This window comes from Lottia gigantea (genome assembly GCF_000327385.1).
Source record: "Lottia gigantea unplaced genomic scaffold LOTGIsca_21, whole genome shotgun sequence".
NCBI classification, from domain to species: domain Eukaryota; kingdom Metazoa; phylum Mollusca; class Gastropoda; family Lottiidae; genus Lottia; species Lottia gigantea.
Genome location: NW_008708458.1, coordinates 99,978 through 117,376, shown reverse-complemented (window position 1 = coordinate 117,376; position 17,399 = coordinate 99,978). Strand labels below are relative to the sequence as shown.

The 17,399-nt window shown below is 33.8% G+C and overlaps 2 protein-coding genes across 2 annotated transcripts; both read right to left on the bottom strand.

The window, feature by feature from the left end:
• Positions 1 to 3,616: 3,616 nt before the first annotated feature.
• On the bottom strand, positions 3,617 to 13,421 carry LOTGIDRAFT_231643 (hypothetical protein). The gene is made up of 8 exons (XM_009054056.1): positions 12,943 to 13,421; positions 12,435 to 12,566; positions 11,859 to 12,065; positions 11,109 to 11,363; positions 9,220 to 9,372; positions 8,115 to 8,300; positions 6,089 to 6,136; positions 3,617 to 5,186 (listed from the first exon to the last, which is right to left on the bottom strand). The coding sequence occupies exons 1-8, from the start codon at positions 13,336 to 13,338 to the stop codon at positions 5,091 to 5,093; spliced, it is 1,473 nt and encodes a 490-aa protein (XP_009052304.1). The 5' UTR covers positions 13,339 to 13,421; the 3' UTR covers positions 3,617 to 5,090.
• Positions 13,422 to 14,577: 1,156 nt separating this feature from the next.
• Positions 14,578 to 15,741, bottom strand: LOTGIDRAFT_159540 (hypothetical protein; the record flags this gene model as incomplete). The annotated part of the gene is made up of 1 exon (XM_009054055.1): positions 14,578 to 15,741. The coding sequence occupies one exon, from the start codon at positions 15,739 to 15,741 to the stop codon at positions 14,578 to 14,580; it is 1,164 nt and encodes a 387-aa protein (XP_009052303.1).
• Between the last annotated feature and the right edge of the window lie 1,658 nt (positions 15,742 to 17,399).

The following is a 17,399-nucleotide window of genomic DNA, read 5'->3' as shown; positions in this document are numbered from 1 at the left end:
GATCCCAGCAGAGCTTCCAAATAGGATATATATTCAGATAAATGACTGTTATTTGTTAAAATCCATAAATAGGTCTTGGACCTCCGACTGCTGTAGATATATTTGTAGTTAATTGATCACTTAAAGCCAATTTTTTTAAACTCAGAGGAAATGATTTTGCAACCTTTTATTTAATGACAGAAAATAGTTCTAATGCACTGGATCATGAAGCAACATGTGAAGATCAAATTGAACCTTCATTTCATCTAGTATAATCATGTTAATAAAATGTTTATTAGAGATGTAGTCAGCAAAGGTAATAGTTACTAATTACATGTACATATATTTTTATGAAGAATAAGTCATATAATGTAAAACTACTCTCATGATCTGATCTCAAGAGCAGAATATCCTTTCATGTCATTTCTATTATTATTTTGTCATTGGTAGGCCTAAATTCTGTTTTTTTACATGTACCTATCATGGTGCATGTTGGAACATGGATGTGGTCTAGAAGGATCCTTGAAAGCGAGATGTAGTCTTGAAGGATCCTTGAAAGCGGGATGTAGTCTAGAAGAATCCTTGAAAGCCTGATGTAGTCTAGAAGGATCCCTGAAAGCGGGATGTAATCTAGAAGGATCCTTGAAAGCGGGAATGTAGTCTTGAAGGATCTTTGAAAGCGGGAATGTAGTCTTGAAGGATCCTTCAAAACAGGGATGTGATCTTGAAAGATTTATGAAAGCAGGAATGGGTTTTGAAAGATCCCTGAAAACAAGGATGTGATCTTGAAAGATCCACGAAAGCAGGGGTGTAGTCTTGAAAGATCCTTGAAAACAAGGATATGATCTTGAAAGATCCTTGAAAGCAGGGGTGTAGTCTTGATGGATCATTGAAAGGAGGGATGTGATCTTGAAAGATCTATGAAAGCAGGATGTACTCTAGAAGGATCCTTGAAAGCAGGGATGTAGTCTTGAAGGATCTTAAAAGTGAGGATGTAGTCTTGAAGGATCCTTGAAAGCGGGGATATAGTCTTGAAGGAACCTTGACAGCGAGGAGGTAGTCTTGAAAGATCTTTGAAAACAAAGATGTAGACCCTTGAAAACAAGGATGTGGTCTTGAAGGATCCTTTAAAGCAGGAATGGATCTTGAAGGTCCTTGAAAGCATGTTTTAGGTCTTGAAAATTCTTAAAAACATTGATGTGCCCATGAAAGATCCTTGAAAAGAGGGATGTGGTCTTGAACGTCCTTGAAGTTGAAAACAAGGATGTGGTTAGAAAGATCCTTAAAACAGGGACTTTTGATCATGTTATTCCAAGGTCTCATAATTATGTGCGTGTCCAAATTCCAATCATTTAGAAAGTATTTTCCTGTCTTTTTTTTTATCACAAAAACACTTATAATGATAGTTTAAATAAAGATAAATGGGACTTGGAAATTTAACAATAGTATCTGGTTTCATATTTTTCTGAGAAAACTTGTTTTTATCATACAATTTGGCTATAAATTATATAGTTTTTATGTAATATTTTAAAACATTTTTGAATTACAAATGGAAATCAATTATTTAAGTCACATTTGTGATAGGATAGTATTTTCATTACAAAAAATATCATGTTGTTTTTGTTATGCATTGTTCGTTACATTCTGTGATTCTTGTTATTATTAAAGTGTTATTTAAAATGTTTTATGTTCCTTTTCTCTCAGAAGTGTACTTTGTCATTGCAATGTCGGTGGGCCTTGTGTAGTGATGGAGTCTGGAGGTAACCAAAAAGTTTGCGCGCCCCTTCGCCAAACAAACAAAAAGCCAAAGAATACATTTTTTGTGAAAATATGCAATAATTCAGTGTGAAAATTTGATAAAATTGAAAATCAAAATCTTTCAAATTGCATAAAATGCAGGAATTAAGCACTTTGTTTTCAACATTTGTTCCCCCTTTGTTAGAATGTATTCAAAAAATTGGCACTCTGGCAGTGGCCCCCTCCAATCCAAATTAGGGAGATGCTAAGAGGACTTGACAGAGCCGTATTCTATAATTATACCCTTGTGAAAAAAAACTCTAAAATCAGTATGGACTGTCAATGTCATCCTAACTTTATTAAAGGTCACTTGAACGTATGCCGACAAATTAAAAAGATCAAAGAGCTTCGTAATGTATAATGTCAGCTCCCGTCATCAAAGTTATAGCATGGTGATTACACCACTTGACTTTTATTTGAAGTCATCATTTTTTTTCATCGGGTATTGTTCAGATTTAAATTAGTTTTATAACTTACAGTCCCCACCATAACTTGTTGAACAGTTGAATTTCCAATTTAGAAAGAAAATGGCAAACCGAGTTTTCAGAGTTTTCAGTCTTAACTTGGGAGGTTCGAGGGACTTTTTGGACCAAATTGAAATTACTACATGTAAAGTACAAGATTTTCCTGTGGCTGTAAGGTTTTTTCTTGAATCTGCTAATCCCTTTACGAAAACATTTTCTTTGATATAAGGTCGTTGGCTGCTTGGGCTTAATGCTTTTGTAATTATATTAGTGTTGTAGAATAAAATTTAAAAAAATGTCTGATTCGATCAGTTCAATTATTTTTTTTCTCTGTCATATTTACTCTCTAAAAAAAAATATAAAAAAAATATATAGTTTTCTAAAGAATTCAAAGAGATTTTCCTGCTTTTATATGTGCCAGGAATAATAGCTTCTACGTGTGTTTGCACTTTTCCAATTTAGTGTTGGCGTCTTTGGCTCCTGTAATTGCAGAACAATTTGACGTCAATAAATAAATTAAGCTTCTATTGTGTAGTGCAACGAAAGATTTCCTGGACGAAGACAGGAGAAATCTTGGTAAAAGAGACCATCACAGAAACCACGGACGTCTGACGGAAAATCAGAATGATGAAAAGACATGCCAAATGTACTCGAAATATTTCTGCGAATAATGAAGATCTAATCGAGTTTGCGGTATAATTTGCTTTCACCCTTGAGATACCCCCTCGTATACTATGTAGGAATATTAATGACCAATAGTTAACTTGATTTATTATTGCAAGTTTATGTCACTCATTTTATTACGAGCTATTATAAAAGATAGTGGAACTGTAAAGTCGCTTGGAAGAATTGGTTGTGGGGCTCAGATTTTGTACTCAGAAAATTTGAAGAATTAAAGAACTCATTTCTGACAAAAATCCCCCACCCTTTCTTTACTCCCCTGAAGCTACGGTTGTCGTACCTGTGTCCCTGAAAATACGAATTGTCTCCAGTGTAAACCTCTTCCTCCTAAAACTCGGAAATAGAAACAAAATAGCAGAATTGAATAATTGACTGGCAGATTCGCCTTGACGACACTGATAACGGATCAAAACCAGATACTAAATATATCATCTCATGACAGTTTCGCCATTTAAGTTAATAACACGACCCAAATACGACCTTTAAAGAGCTCAAATAGCTTATCAGTGGCAGCACCATCTAGAAATTACATGTATACTATTTTCTTTTCATTAAATCTACTTAATAAACATCATTCAGTGACGTTTCTAGGAAACATCTTGTTAGGGGCCAGGGCCAGGGCCGAGCAGAGGCCAAAATAATTTCAAGGGGGACCACAGGTTCATTCTTTCACTATGTAAAATGAAAAAAAAATTATGTATTATTTATTTATTTATGTAAGTAAGGCGCCAATCTCTTTTCTTTGGTGGCAATCCATGGCTGATAGTGAATAATTTCACCAAGTTTCCTTAAAATCCAGCAAAAAGATTTTTTCCAGAACAATAATTCATATCAATATATGATGATTGTAGATAGGGTTAATCCTACGTTAATTTCACCAAGTCCTTAAAATCCGTCAAAAATTGTTAATTCTAGAGATGGACCGACGTAAATTGGTGACGTCAATATATGATCCACATTTAAACTCGCAATATCCCTTTTAAGATTACTTCTGGAAGGAAAACATTTAAATTTTTGTAGATTTTTTAATTCTTTTCAGAAAAAACAAAAGCGTTGGCAACATTAAAGAAAACGTACATAAATAATGCAATAAGCAGGAAAGATAAAACAGCAAAAGAGTTTCATATTCAACAATATCACAGAAATATAATAAACAAAGCCATAGGGATTTGACGCGGAAGCTAAAAGTGTCATTCTAAAGGAAAATGTATTCGTTATGAATCTTAGAAACGGGACAGGTTCGCCATCCGTTTGACCAATCGTACCTAAGTTTCAGAAAAGGAATTTTTAACCTGAACTAATCAGTAATAGGGTTAACAGCTTAGCGTTAAAATTTGAGCTTTCATATATAGTAAAGACATACATATTGAACAGAAAATGAATACCTTGTTTTGAAGTCTGAAGGAATTAGACTATCTGTGTACACTTCTAGTAATTCTAAAGACTATATATATTCAAAACCTAAATCAACCCTCGAAAATTGCGAACTTGTCAATTTCAATAAATGATATTGTCATCAACTGGAATATTCAGACAGATTTGATATTCACATGTGTTACAAGTATCATTAAAAAAAGAAACATGCGTATTTGATGGTTTTAACACATGCTCCGAAAGTCATGTTTCATTTCACGTTAATGCTAGAAAGGATAAAAATAAATACTGCAAAGATACGCATCTATCTAAGTTCATCTCATATTTATAAAAAACAATCAATTAAGGATTTTTGTTCATGGAAACCGCTAGTTATATAATGAAATATGAAAATAACTCAGCAAAGTAACATAAGCAAACCGTCGAAAATTTGATGGCATGTGGTATCTTTTTATTTGTTGTATTAAAGTGTTTTTTAATTTAAATAATTGCGAATGGTGGAATAGACCCTTTGGAATCTTCACAAGATTTATCTGAGATGTATTCTTTAAAAAGTAATAACAATGGATTAAAGGAATAACATATTAAGCGAATCAAAGTTACAAAAACACGTGTCGTTATATAGAAATAAACTAAAACATCAGTGTTAAGTAGGCGTATATAATTGTTCGGATTTCCTAATACCTGTTCGTCGTCCCTTTTTACGTCTTTTGTTCAGGAAGAATTAATTTTAACTTTTTCTGATGCTGTTACTTAAACAACCCACGCAAATTCTTCTACTTAAAAATATTTAATTCACTTGTGTGGAAGTTGATTCATTTTAATGGCCAAGGCCGAAGCTTGATCAGCTTTCATCATGACTCCGTATTTCTCTAAATGACGCTTTTTAGCCTGCAAAAACAAACCATTAAACATTTCCATCTTTAATTTATCTAATTAGGGACGTCAGGCTAGAAAAGAAACTTTTAACATTGTTTCAGATAAAATCATTTTTCATTATATTTAGAATAATAATTTTAAAATGTTTTTCTTTTATGACGATAAAGCAATATTGACAGTAATTGTAAGGAACAAACAAATGTCTCGCTGCTTTGTTAAACAAATTTCAATCAGTCAATTAATACTTTTTATAAAAAAACGCTACGTTTTAAGATGGCTTGCCAGGCAAGGTAATATACGCCCACTGGCAGCTTTGAATCTGCACAATAATATTTGACAGTACAGTTACAGAATGAAATATTCAACCTTCTGCCACACACTTCTTTTGAACTTTTTAGGGTGATACTGAATAATAATACGACGTTTTGTCGAAATCCGGCAATAATCGAGCCTTTAAGTGTTCACAAAAAAGAGATAAAAATTGAATGCGTCTCCAAATTAAGGTAAAGGTAAATAACTCATTTAAAATAGGTGATCATAAACAATTTTCACAAGTTCGAGAATTGTGACTTCTAACATGTTTAAAAGCTAAAAATCAAACGCGTTTTCCAAATTGTGACTTTTGCAGAGTTTACGAGCATTTCAAAAACAATGGCAATGACTCATTTTTCGATTTTCTGATTTTCAATAGGATTTCATCAAAATCCGTAACGAATTGTGCCTTTTAGAGTGTTACCGAGCAATTGTGGATGGACGGACGTACAATATTTACGCCCCCTATTTCATGTGGGCGTTTAAAAATGTATGTTCTAGATTGATTCTTTTTCGCCTTTGTTATAACTCTGAATTGCTATATCGTGTTCCTTTGAGACGAACACCAGGGTTTGTTTTAGATCAAGGAAGTTTTTTTTTACCTGATATAACCTGTCCTTTTGTTTCATCAACCTTCTTCTTCTGTAAGCCTGAAATTATAAACAGCAGACAATAAGAATTGTTCTTGTTAACAATTATGTTTAGAGGCTATTGACAGAGCAGATGTAGTAAGAACTAAAGACACTGGTATGGCTTAAGATCATTCTAAACCTTTTTGACACATAAAGATATTGACTATAAACTAATCTTACGAATAAGATACTCAGGTTTCAAATACCTATAACTTTCAAAATATTTTTTAACAATATATATTTTGAATCAAAACTTCATTGTTGGATTAGGGAGCCGCGGGTGGCTCAGTGAGTTAGACGCTTGCTCGCTATCCTGAAGGTCCAGGGTTCAATCCCGGCATAGGTCGAGATAATACCTTCGGATTTTTCAACCCGGTTTCCCCCTGTCAGTGATGCAATTACGAGGGGCTTACATGGAAAAAGCGCCTAGTCGTTCGGATGGGACAATAAACCGAGGCCCCGTGTGCTACAGGCTGTGCACGTTAAAGATCCCTCGACAGTTGGAAATCGAAAAAGAGCAGGCTAATGCCGCTGTCCTGGCAAAATTTCCCTCATTGCACCCTGCATGGCGTCGCCCGTCTTCATTAGCCCACATGGTGCAGAAAAGTAGGACGTAAAACTCCATTCATTTCATTTCATTGTTGGATTAAAAAAACGTTTTCAACTATAGGAACTTGACGACCTAAAATATCACTAAAAGAGGTCTTGCGAATATGCAATTATGACTGTTTCAAGGTCGATAATCTCCTAATACTCTTTACAAAAAGTGACTCGACTGAGGCCTCACCCAATTCTAAATCGAAAATATGTGAAACGTGTCATCAGGCGATTTGGTTTCTTTTATTGTTATAGCTCTATAAGTATGTCATTCGAATACAATATTCCTTCTTATTACCATAACATGAAGGGTTTGGCCAGAAAATCTAAATTTGAAATTTTTTTTTTTAGTGATTAGGTTGATTGAAAGTAAAAAATAACCATTGGAGAGTAAATATTTGCTATTCAGTGGTAGGCACTATATTGGCAATAGACTGCCTCGGTGTTGAAGTTATGTCTCTAACAATTGTTAACAGTCGGAGAGATTTCCCGCGGGATTTAAACAACAAATTTTCGTAACAATAATCAACAGTTACTTGATTATGTAGTCGTCAGTCGTGGTATTTAAAAGGATAGAGATTTTAATATACTACGAGACATTAACTTGTCAAAGATTTGCTTTTGTCTGTCATTTAATTTTTAATTGATTACAAAAATGTCACTCCTTTTACGTTGGTTCTTTACATGACGTAATTTACATGGTTAGGCCTACGTTAAGCAATTGGCCCCTGTGAGTTCCGATCTCGATCAGCGTGTGAAACCTCCGACAATCATCTTTATTCATATTTCCAGTCGACTCAGCTGTAAATTGGTACGGGTAATCCGGGAAAGATTAATGCCAAGCAAGAGTTTGGCTGAGGACCAGCTGGTAGAAAGGATCCTTCATGTGAACCTTAGTTGTTATCCTTGTATAATATAGTTGTTTCCTTCTTTGTTTTTTCTTTAATTCTACCATCGTAGAACATTTTTAAAGAACATTACTGATATTACAAGACGTTTCTATGTTATTGAGCGGCGGGTGATATTTTTTTTAAAAACCGTGCATTCTAACTCAATAAACTTTTATTGGAAACTCAGTAAAAGATGTCTGCAGTTTGGTTTATTTTCTTGTAAGAATAAGAGTTCTTTTTATCTTCTTCAGATATCATATTGAATATTTAGCAAATCATCATTATACATTGAACATCTTGTCAGTCAACTGTAAACATCGCACAGTCAGTCAGTTGATACTGGACATTCATCAGTGGACCTTGAATATTCGGCCAGGCAAAAGTATACATTGAGCACTAAGTAAGTGAGTTTTAAACGGACATATACTATACTAATATAAAACAATACAGCTTGCTAAGGATCTAGTCAGAGTACATTTATAACCTTCATGATACTTAATGATACGTACCGTAAGATAGATATGTATCACAAACAGGAGATGGAAGAAGAGTAGAATGATAGCTAAAGACGTTACAGCGTAGACATCCCATACAAAAACTTCGTCTCTACTCATTATCCTACACAGACCAGCCATGACTGAATTCTCAGCAATCTGTAGCCCCAGGAATACCAAGGTGGCTAACACATAAATATCCTGAAAGTATTAAAATCAATTAAGCAAATATTGATACGGAGCTGAGAGCTGTATGCCGTACTGTAGTCAGACCTCCATTTTATTTCTGATTTGCACTGTTAAGAACTAAAAACCTCCAGGGTATAGACAGAATAATAAGGTTAAAGACCAATTTAACGCTCTGTTAAAGAACTTCATTTAGGTAAGTGCTTCCTCTCAGATTATTCTTTAAGCTTTACAAGAGTACTTTATTTCATTCCTTGATTATACGTTTCAAATTTGTAGTATTAGACACGTGAAAATTAAAAAAAATTTGTGGTTCAAAGTTTGTTTGACCTCTTTTGTTATTTAAGTCGGTTAATAATCAATTGTTCAGAAGCAACTTAAAACATAAGTTCTACAAATTTATAAAGGTGATACCTTCGTACTTTCGTCAATAAATCACATTTTATTAGTGCATATCAACTGAATATAAATAAAATGATTACGCTGCTAAGTATAAACCTAGGTAAATATTGTCTTTTTGAAATTTATGGGCAATTTTTTGCCAAAGGTTTAGATATTTTCTGCTGAATTTAATCTGTAAACTTACAAAACATATAGAGCCAAGTTATTCTGCAACCTATTTTGAAGCCAATAATCAAATTCAGATTTACATAATCCGTAAAATTTGATTTACTCTCAAAAAGTAAAAGGGAAGCAGTATAATTCTTCCTCAGATGACTTTTTCAGAGGATATACAGTATTTAAATGGCTTCAAACAATGAATGGCATGTTTTTCATGATAAAAACCATCATAACTTGTCACAACCAATATTACTATCGTTACTCATATTGAATGTGATTATGATCAAGCTTATTTAATCATTTCCCTGACCTCCATATCCCATTCACCATCATACTATAAATAGAAAGTGGATTTATCAGGAAATTAGCTTACCAGATAGGTTAGATAAGATATCGTTGGTAAACTCTGTTTCACTACCAATTTAAAGGCCACTGCCGTAAGAAATAATGTAATCGTCACTGACATTCTGTCGGCATTAAAGGGATCAATAGGTAACGTGGAAAAAGTCAGAGCCAAAATCAGCAACTGAAATAGGAAAATAAAAACTGATTAAAATATGAGCTATTATGAAACAGGAATTGATAAACTAAGAGACATAATGAAACAGGCAATATTTAGTGACTAATTTGACTTATTAGAATCGTTGCCGTTGACAGGGAACGCCATATCTGACACTTTGAATTCCAGTGATAAATGAGATATATTGAATAAATCACGAGATTATAGCAGCTCATTCTTTTCAACAGAAGTCAACGAAGACAATTATTATAGATACGGTCTCTGTTTCTTGTATAATTTGTTTTATTTTTAGAGTTATGTTCTTTACAAGTTGATAGAGCTAATTTCAGTGGTAGGCTACATTTCTGAGTAAAATGAACTCTGTTTTCCAGAACTTGGAAATTCTTCTCAAAAAAACAAATATCTGAAATATAACTTGTGTTATAGAGATATAGGTTTTTTTGAATTCTGCATAGTCGATGGGTAGTTAAAATTGACCTTCATCGACAATCAGATTGTCTGACAACCTAAATTGTCAATTGAAACCCTCTTTATCGAAATGTTATTTTACCCCTGAAATATTTTGACACCATTTGTGAAATCACTAAAAGATAATATTCAAAGAGAAGTCTTACATTACAACAAAAAAGTAGCAGCACAAAATGACTAGTTCAAAGATCATGTGACAACTGTCGCTTGAAAGATGGAACAAGGTGGATAACCTCAATAATCACCAGGGTTTATTAAATTACCCGCTGAAATATTGACAGTGTCACATTTAACATTATGTTAAAGTATCGATCTAACTCATATTTACTTGACATACTATCAGACAGAACCTCTACTAACCACTATCATTACAAGAAATGGAATTTGATTTGTTTTTCCTTTTAAAGTAAAGAGGAGTCAGGATGTCAACCTTTGATTTTCTTTTACATCTATTTATCTAACTTTTCTTGTAATTCCAAAATTAAAAAGCAAATTGGATTGTGTTGATTTTATTTCCTCTTCAGTCACTCTTGATTTAAGAAAATTGCCTTTTATTTCTGTCTGAACCAATCTGATCAAAGGTATAAATAACTTGGACTATCAGACACTTTAAATCAAAATTTTCAAGAGATCACTTCCATTAACCAGTGACAATTTGACAGACAATTGCTTACTCTTGAAATGAAAAGAGAAATGAAATGAAATGGAGTTTTACGTCCGCCTAATTCTTTCTTATACAGGCTTGGTCAGCTAATGGAGTTCACAGGTTTTTTAAAATGTTTATGTGTTTCGGGGACACTGATAAAATATATAATTGCACCTGCATCATTCTAGTTTTCAATCGGACATCAGTCACTACAAGGTCCTTATATATTAATAACATCTTTTGCGATAGCGACCTCATAAAACGCTTAGTTTTAGAGGAATCGCAAAAACCACAGACGACCGAATGGAAATTAGATTGGCTCAAATTGATGCTATCAGTGTCCCCGTCACAAATATTTTTTTTGGAAAACCTCTTTACAATCCTTTTGAGTGTACGGCTTTTACCTTTATCTTTTAAAAATACTATGAAGTACATCCGGCAATTAATAAATATCAATTTTGCAGACAATAACTTTTTGGAAAGGGATGTAGTCTAAGTTTATGCTGTCAGCCAGGTCATGAGCTCTCATTCGGCTATTTTTATCAGTTCGCCTGGCTTCAGAGCAATGTATATCGATGTATATATATATATATATCTTGTATTTTGAGGTAACGATTTAAATACATACCACGATAAAGATAATGTTCCACATAAAATACCCAATTTTTCTCTTGACTCGGCATTGGACAAATAAAATGGGATGAATAGTGGAACTAACATATTCTTGGGTTGTTTGATCACGGAATGTTTCAACATGTTGATAAATGCTCCATTCTTGAGCATCTTGGAAGGCTCTTGTATTCACTGTACAAAGAACATGTTGATCCTCGATTAAAACAACTTCATCGGCCGACCTTTCTGTTGATAACTGAATTGTTAAATCCTGAAAAAAAGTACTGGTAATTCAAGTTTCATTATATTCCAATGACCAATGTTTCAGCTGGATTCTAAAAAAGTGTATTATTCATGGAAAGTTGGCCTGTGGGGATTGAAGGAAATGTGAAAAAAGTAGGTTATCCTACACCATATTAAAATGTATTTAATCACCAATTGTTTTATTCCATGTTCGTGATTCGTGATCTTCCATAGCAATTGTAACATTGGCTTGAGAAAAAAGCAGACAGAATTTGTTTAAGTGACGCCACGTTTTTATGAGCTTTTCAGGCAAGGAATTTGAAATAAACGAAGGTGCTTCAAGGAATTCATTTTATAGAGAGATAATTAAACAACTCTTCATAAGACGATAAAGGATGCCTTTACAATCTCTTCAAAAAATGTCAGTTGCAATAAATGAGCATTTTGTGTGATTTTTTATTAACATTTAATTGTATAATAGGGCTTATTAGAAATAAATAGTGGTAATAAAACGTATAAAAACCTGAACGTCAAAAGGGAAATGTTCCAACTCTAAATTTTCTCGAAATTTGCCCTTAAATCTCCACAATAACAATACTACTGGATATTCGTATCCTTCTTCTTTAAAATGAACAGTAAAACTTCGTCGATTCCATTCTAATTCTCCATCTGTGTTTAAAACTGTCATCCGTGGTATCCAGTAGTTGGAAGGGTCATAATTGTCTATGTCCTAAAAAATAAAATACTTTAGGTTCACATCAAAAAATCATTAACATTTTGAAACATAACTGTTCAGTATATTTGATACTTTACTTACATTTAATAAGGCATCGATTGGCTCTAAGACATATAGACCTAGCCTATAATACTTTTTGTAAATTCACATTGTATCTACTCGAAAGCCTACATTAATTGAAGAAAGTTACTGACAAAAACAAAGTTTTACAGCCTTTTTTGTGAGAGTGATTGTGCTAATGAAGACTTGCAGAGTCATAAGAATAAGATGTACAATAACGGAAATTTGGCAGAACAACGTCATTAGCCAAATATATTTCCATCTAAATGAATGAAGACGACACAAATAAATATAAAATCATACATTTTTAGCTGCTAATTCTGCCAAGGCTGGTTCTTGCCATTTCGCCTGGACAAAAACCTCGGCTTCAAAAATCTGATCCAAAGTTTCGATGTCAATTATCTTTAAAAAGGCACATTTGATTTCCACAGTCACCTGAAAAAAGATATTGAAATTCAATAACTATTCAGACATTTGTAACTGACAATGCAAATAAATTAAACATTATAGCAAATTCGATCTAGACACGGGAACGAATGTCTCCCCGAACATATGATACAGAAAGTGGATGTCGAGCTAAAGTAACAGTAACAAATCCAGTAGCAGTGTGTAAGGTCGTTTAAAGACAAGTTTATAAAATCAATGAAGGCTATCAATATCTTAGTAAATATCTCTTATTTTAAAGACCTACGGCTAGTACCGGTACGAGTACAGTGCGACTAAACGTAGGAAGTAGGTAACTACTCACCACTGACACTGTGTAGTAGACCCTATAGAGGAAAACATAGTGTTAAAAAAAATGGAAACGTACCTTTTCTTTTCGAGAACCTAGGAATTGTTTTACTTCTTTCTCTGGTGTAACTTTTTCATTCAAGTTGATTACGGCATTAGCACAGGATTGCATAATAGCATTGCTTTTTTCTAAAGTAACCATGAGGTTGCGAAATGTATCAGCAAGCTTAAGATCTTTTCCAGGGCTTGGAGTTTGATTAACATTAGCAGGCGTAAAACTATTGGTATTAGTCGTTATATTGGGTGAGTGTGGTGAGTCTGTGTCATTCGGCCTATTTGTATTTGAATGTGAAGGCGATTGTTGACGCCGATCTTGGCTTTCATGTCGTCTTATCAATAGAGTTCCGTCTGTTGAACTACTCGACGATGTGCCTGATTTTCTTTTGCCTTGATTTGGCAATAAATACACCGACATATTGATCGCTGGTTTCTAAAACTAGACCTAGACTTCAATGTTCAAAGATTATGCTTTCCTCGAAACACCATCATCTACAAGGCAGACGACGAAATACAAAAGGGAGACTACTCTAATGTAAATCAATATTATCTCCCTTGAAAAGTCATAAAAAAAAAAAATCAAACAAAACGAATTTTTTTTCCTTTGGAGAATTAAAATAAAAAAAAGAATTCCAAGGGGTTTAAATGGCAGATATTAGATTCTGTATACGATAAGGTGGGATTGATTCATATGAAAACTATACATGAAAGATGAAAAAGAAAGAAGAAAAAAAAAAAAAAAAAAAAAAAAAAAATACGGTGATTTTTCTCCTGCGATTCCATGCCTAAGGCTACTGAATTTAACTCCACGAAAATATTGAATGACAGCCTAATCTATCGTTTTGCTAGGCCGGTGGCAATTGAACAATTGAACACCGTCTAAGATATTAGGCCGTAGTCTTTGTTGGTTGAAATTGAAAAATGTAACCAAGGCCATAGTTATATAATAAGAACTATTTATAACTCTATAGTCCTACTTTAAAATCGTTGAGCAATATTTCGTTTTCTAAGCTATTATCAATGACCAATGTAGTCACAATAACAAGAAAAGAAGAGATATTCATTAGAATAAGGAACAACTATTTTATTTAAATGATTGTACAGAATTGTTGGGTGTATTTTAGACTTTCAAGTTAACATGGTATATTTTGAATGATAGCGAGCTGACAAATTAGAAACCTTAATGACAGAATATGATGAGCACAATATGGGCAACCTCGGGTGAACATTCACATTTGGTTATTAAATGCAATGCTTCAAGACACGAGTAGGCGACTAAGTAAAATATATAAATTAATTGATAGGTTTTCTTGTGAAACGGATTTCAGAACCGGAAATTATATTGCTTTATGTTTCTTTACATGTGAAGTTATAATTGAATGCTTTTAGCCTAATTATGGTGATGGATGTTCCACCAAAGCAGGACATACTTTTTTTTCATGAACTCCCGGGGCTACTCTGTAACTTTGGTATTTTACTTACACTGATAGTACATAATAGTTATAGCAGACTCGTCACATCTATCGGGAAATCTATATTATAAATCAATTTTACTTTGGTAATTTTTCCAACGAGATATGATGTTAGTTTCATATCAATTATATAGGAATATATATATTGGTAGGCTATTATCACTGCTATATTTACATGCTCCATTTCAAATATGCTTTTCAAGAGTCTTCAAAGCTTCTTTCATATTTCGTCTACCAAATCCAATTCTAACAAAACCGTCCTCATAATCGTAGGCTGTTGAAGGCAGTAAGAGTACTTCAGCATGATGGGCTAAATAGTCACACCATTTAGCCACAGAGCCACTATGTTGCTTTAAAACCTTGTTTTTCACTTTGATAAATGCTACCGTAGAAGCATCTGGTCGATGCCACTCTAAACTATCAGAGTGCTTCTTGAGGAATTGCTCTAATATTGTAAGATTGGTCTTGATAATATTCATGGTGTGCTCTATAACCCAATCCTTATTGCGTAGAGCAATAATAGCCAATACTTCACTTGGTGTTGATGAACATATTGTCAACCAATCTCTAAAACTTTGAAATTTCTCCATCAATTCTTTATTTTTTGTAGACAACCAGCCGATTCGTAAACCAGGTAAAGCAAAAGTCTTCGATAAACCGCAAAGAGTAACTGCATTATTGTATAAGGTACAAGCTGAAGGCAAAGCCTCAGTCTCAGTGTTGTTACTCAAACGATACATTTCATCAGAAAACAGATATATATTCCTCTCCTTGCATAATGCAATGAGCTGCTGCCATTGTTGATGGTTTGGTTGCCAACCAGTTGGATTATGGGGGAAATTAACAACCAGAAGTTTTGTATCTGGTTTCAGTAGCGTCTTGAGCTGACCAATATCAAATTCCCACCCCTTATCCTCACAATATTGAGGTTTCCAATACGTCACATCAGCTCCGTCAAGTTCTAAGTTACCATATAGACTCTGATATCCAGGAAATGTCGCAATAACATGGGGCCTGGAAGCAGGTTTGTCCTTCACAAAGGTATCCATGAAGGCTTTCATTGCAATATAAATTCCTTCTTGTGGAACAACCACCTGGGTTTCTTCTGGGGTAATACCGGGATATAGTTTACAAATTTCTGCTCTCAGTAAAGGATGTCCAGTGCTTTCTATGTAAGATAACTGTAAATTGTTCCACATTGTCTTACATTCCTCATCAGCCCTAGCTATTAGGTCCGTCATTTGTATTGCTTCAGCATCCGAACAACACAAAAGGTGTTTGACAGAAAATTCATATTTGGCGAAGAATCTCTCTAATTTGAAACTGGGAGGTATCTTTTCTTGGTCCATATTGTTGTTTTCTAATTGATTGCAACTGAAAGAAGAACACGAGGCACTTTATAAGCTTTTCTTGCTTGATGATGATGTAGCCTATGGTTGTTGTAAAACTTGAAATCCAGAATAAAATAACCTTATTCGAGAAGATCACGATCAAACATGAACAAATCCTTGACCTGTATACAGGTCTATGACCTAGTTAACACGATAGAAAAATCAGGCCAATGGCATCATTTCACTCTTTAATACTGATTAATGTGCTATAAATGGCATAACAACTGGGTGTTTAACACTGTCAGTTCTCTCGCTAGTAAAACCTAATAATTTGTGAAAGTATGCATAACTATTTGTTGTATGAAACAATGAAAAACTACCTGATGTTAATGCAATCTCTTCAATTTTCAACGAACGCTATCACACGAAAATTGTTCATGTTTGATTCGGATCGTGTTCAAAACAGATAAATTTTTACATAAAGTGGTGTAAACTATGTAGTTAGATCTGTATGCTGTTTGATACAGTAAGATCGTTTTAGTTTTTCTGATTATCGTAAAAATTATTGTATGGAAATTTCTAAAAGAAACATAATGGAACACAGCACAGCGATTTTCATAAATTTTTTTCACAATATGAGCTTTATTCGAAGACTACGATATTATGATATAGATATTTTCCAAATACTGCCTGTAAATGGACCTGCACATACTCATTTAGACAGAAACATCTTCGATTCCAGTCTCTGAAAATTGTCGGCTGGTGTAGACAGAAAAACTATGTCCTGTTCTATGGATATTTTTCCGGAGGTGCGGTTTAAACACAATATATTTGGACAGATGGATATTTTGTAGTTCAGTCATTCCATCATAATTCTACTACACCATTTATGTCACGTCTACGTTTTAATCGAAATGTTTATCGAAACTAATCTTCCGACGGCCATTTCAGATTACATGTGCAACCGAATGTTCAAGGGCCACAGGGTCACGCAATAGTAACAAAACCAAAGTAACGGCGACGCCAAACACTAATTTACAGTCACCATAAAGGTAATGCAAAAATTTTAGAAAAAACGTGTGGAAAAAATCTCCAAATCAGGGCTGTGTTTTTCTGACTCTATTCCAGCCGATAACTGTAGCAATATCTACGAGAGGCTGGAATAGACGTAAATGTTTCGGACTGATCTACATTAAAAAATTACGAGCTAGTGACATTTATCCTGGCCTTGGCCCATGCAATGAAAACCTATTATAGAAATTATTGAATAAAAGCTTCGAGTCAAACAGACTAATAAAACCGTCTAAGGGAATTCAATTATTCTTGGAAACTTGATAAATTATGAAATGAATATGCAGATGTCTTTTCTAGATATCAATTGCATTTCATAGCCGTATCTTTCAGAGCAGAATAGGAAATTAATTAAAAAACTAAAAAAAAAAAAACATAATGTGCTTTGGAAATATGATATTAATGTTTCTGAGACATGTAATATTATTCTGAAACTATTAAATATAAAATCGAGCACTGCAGATCTTTTATAATAATGAAATTCAAGGCACGAGGCGGTCTCCATTGAAAATTAATTAAGAGATTGCGGAAGGCCACCTTAGAGGTAATCAACTAAAAGATATATGATATCCCAAGATATTTGATATTGTACATCTACATCCAGA

What these genes read in the sequence shown, in the direction of transcription:
- LOTGIDRAFT_231643 (XM_009054056.1), bottom strand. Translation starts at nt 13,338, where the DNA reads ATGTCGGTGTATTTATTGCCAAATCAAGGCAAAAGAAAATCAGGCACA. An exon ending in TAGGTTCTCGAAAAGAAAAG is followed by an intron (nt 12,567 to 12,942) that starts GTACGTTTCCAT and finishes ATCTTTTTTCAG; the next exon opens with GTGACTGTGGAAATCAAATG. An exon ending in TATCTTATCTAACCTATCTG is followed by an intron (nt 8,301 to 9,219) that starts GTAAGCTAATTT and finishes TAATACTTTCAG; the next exon opens with GATATTTATGTGTTAGCCAC.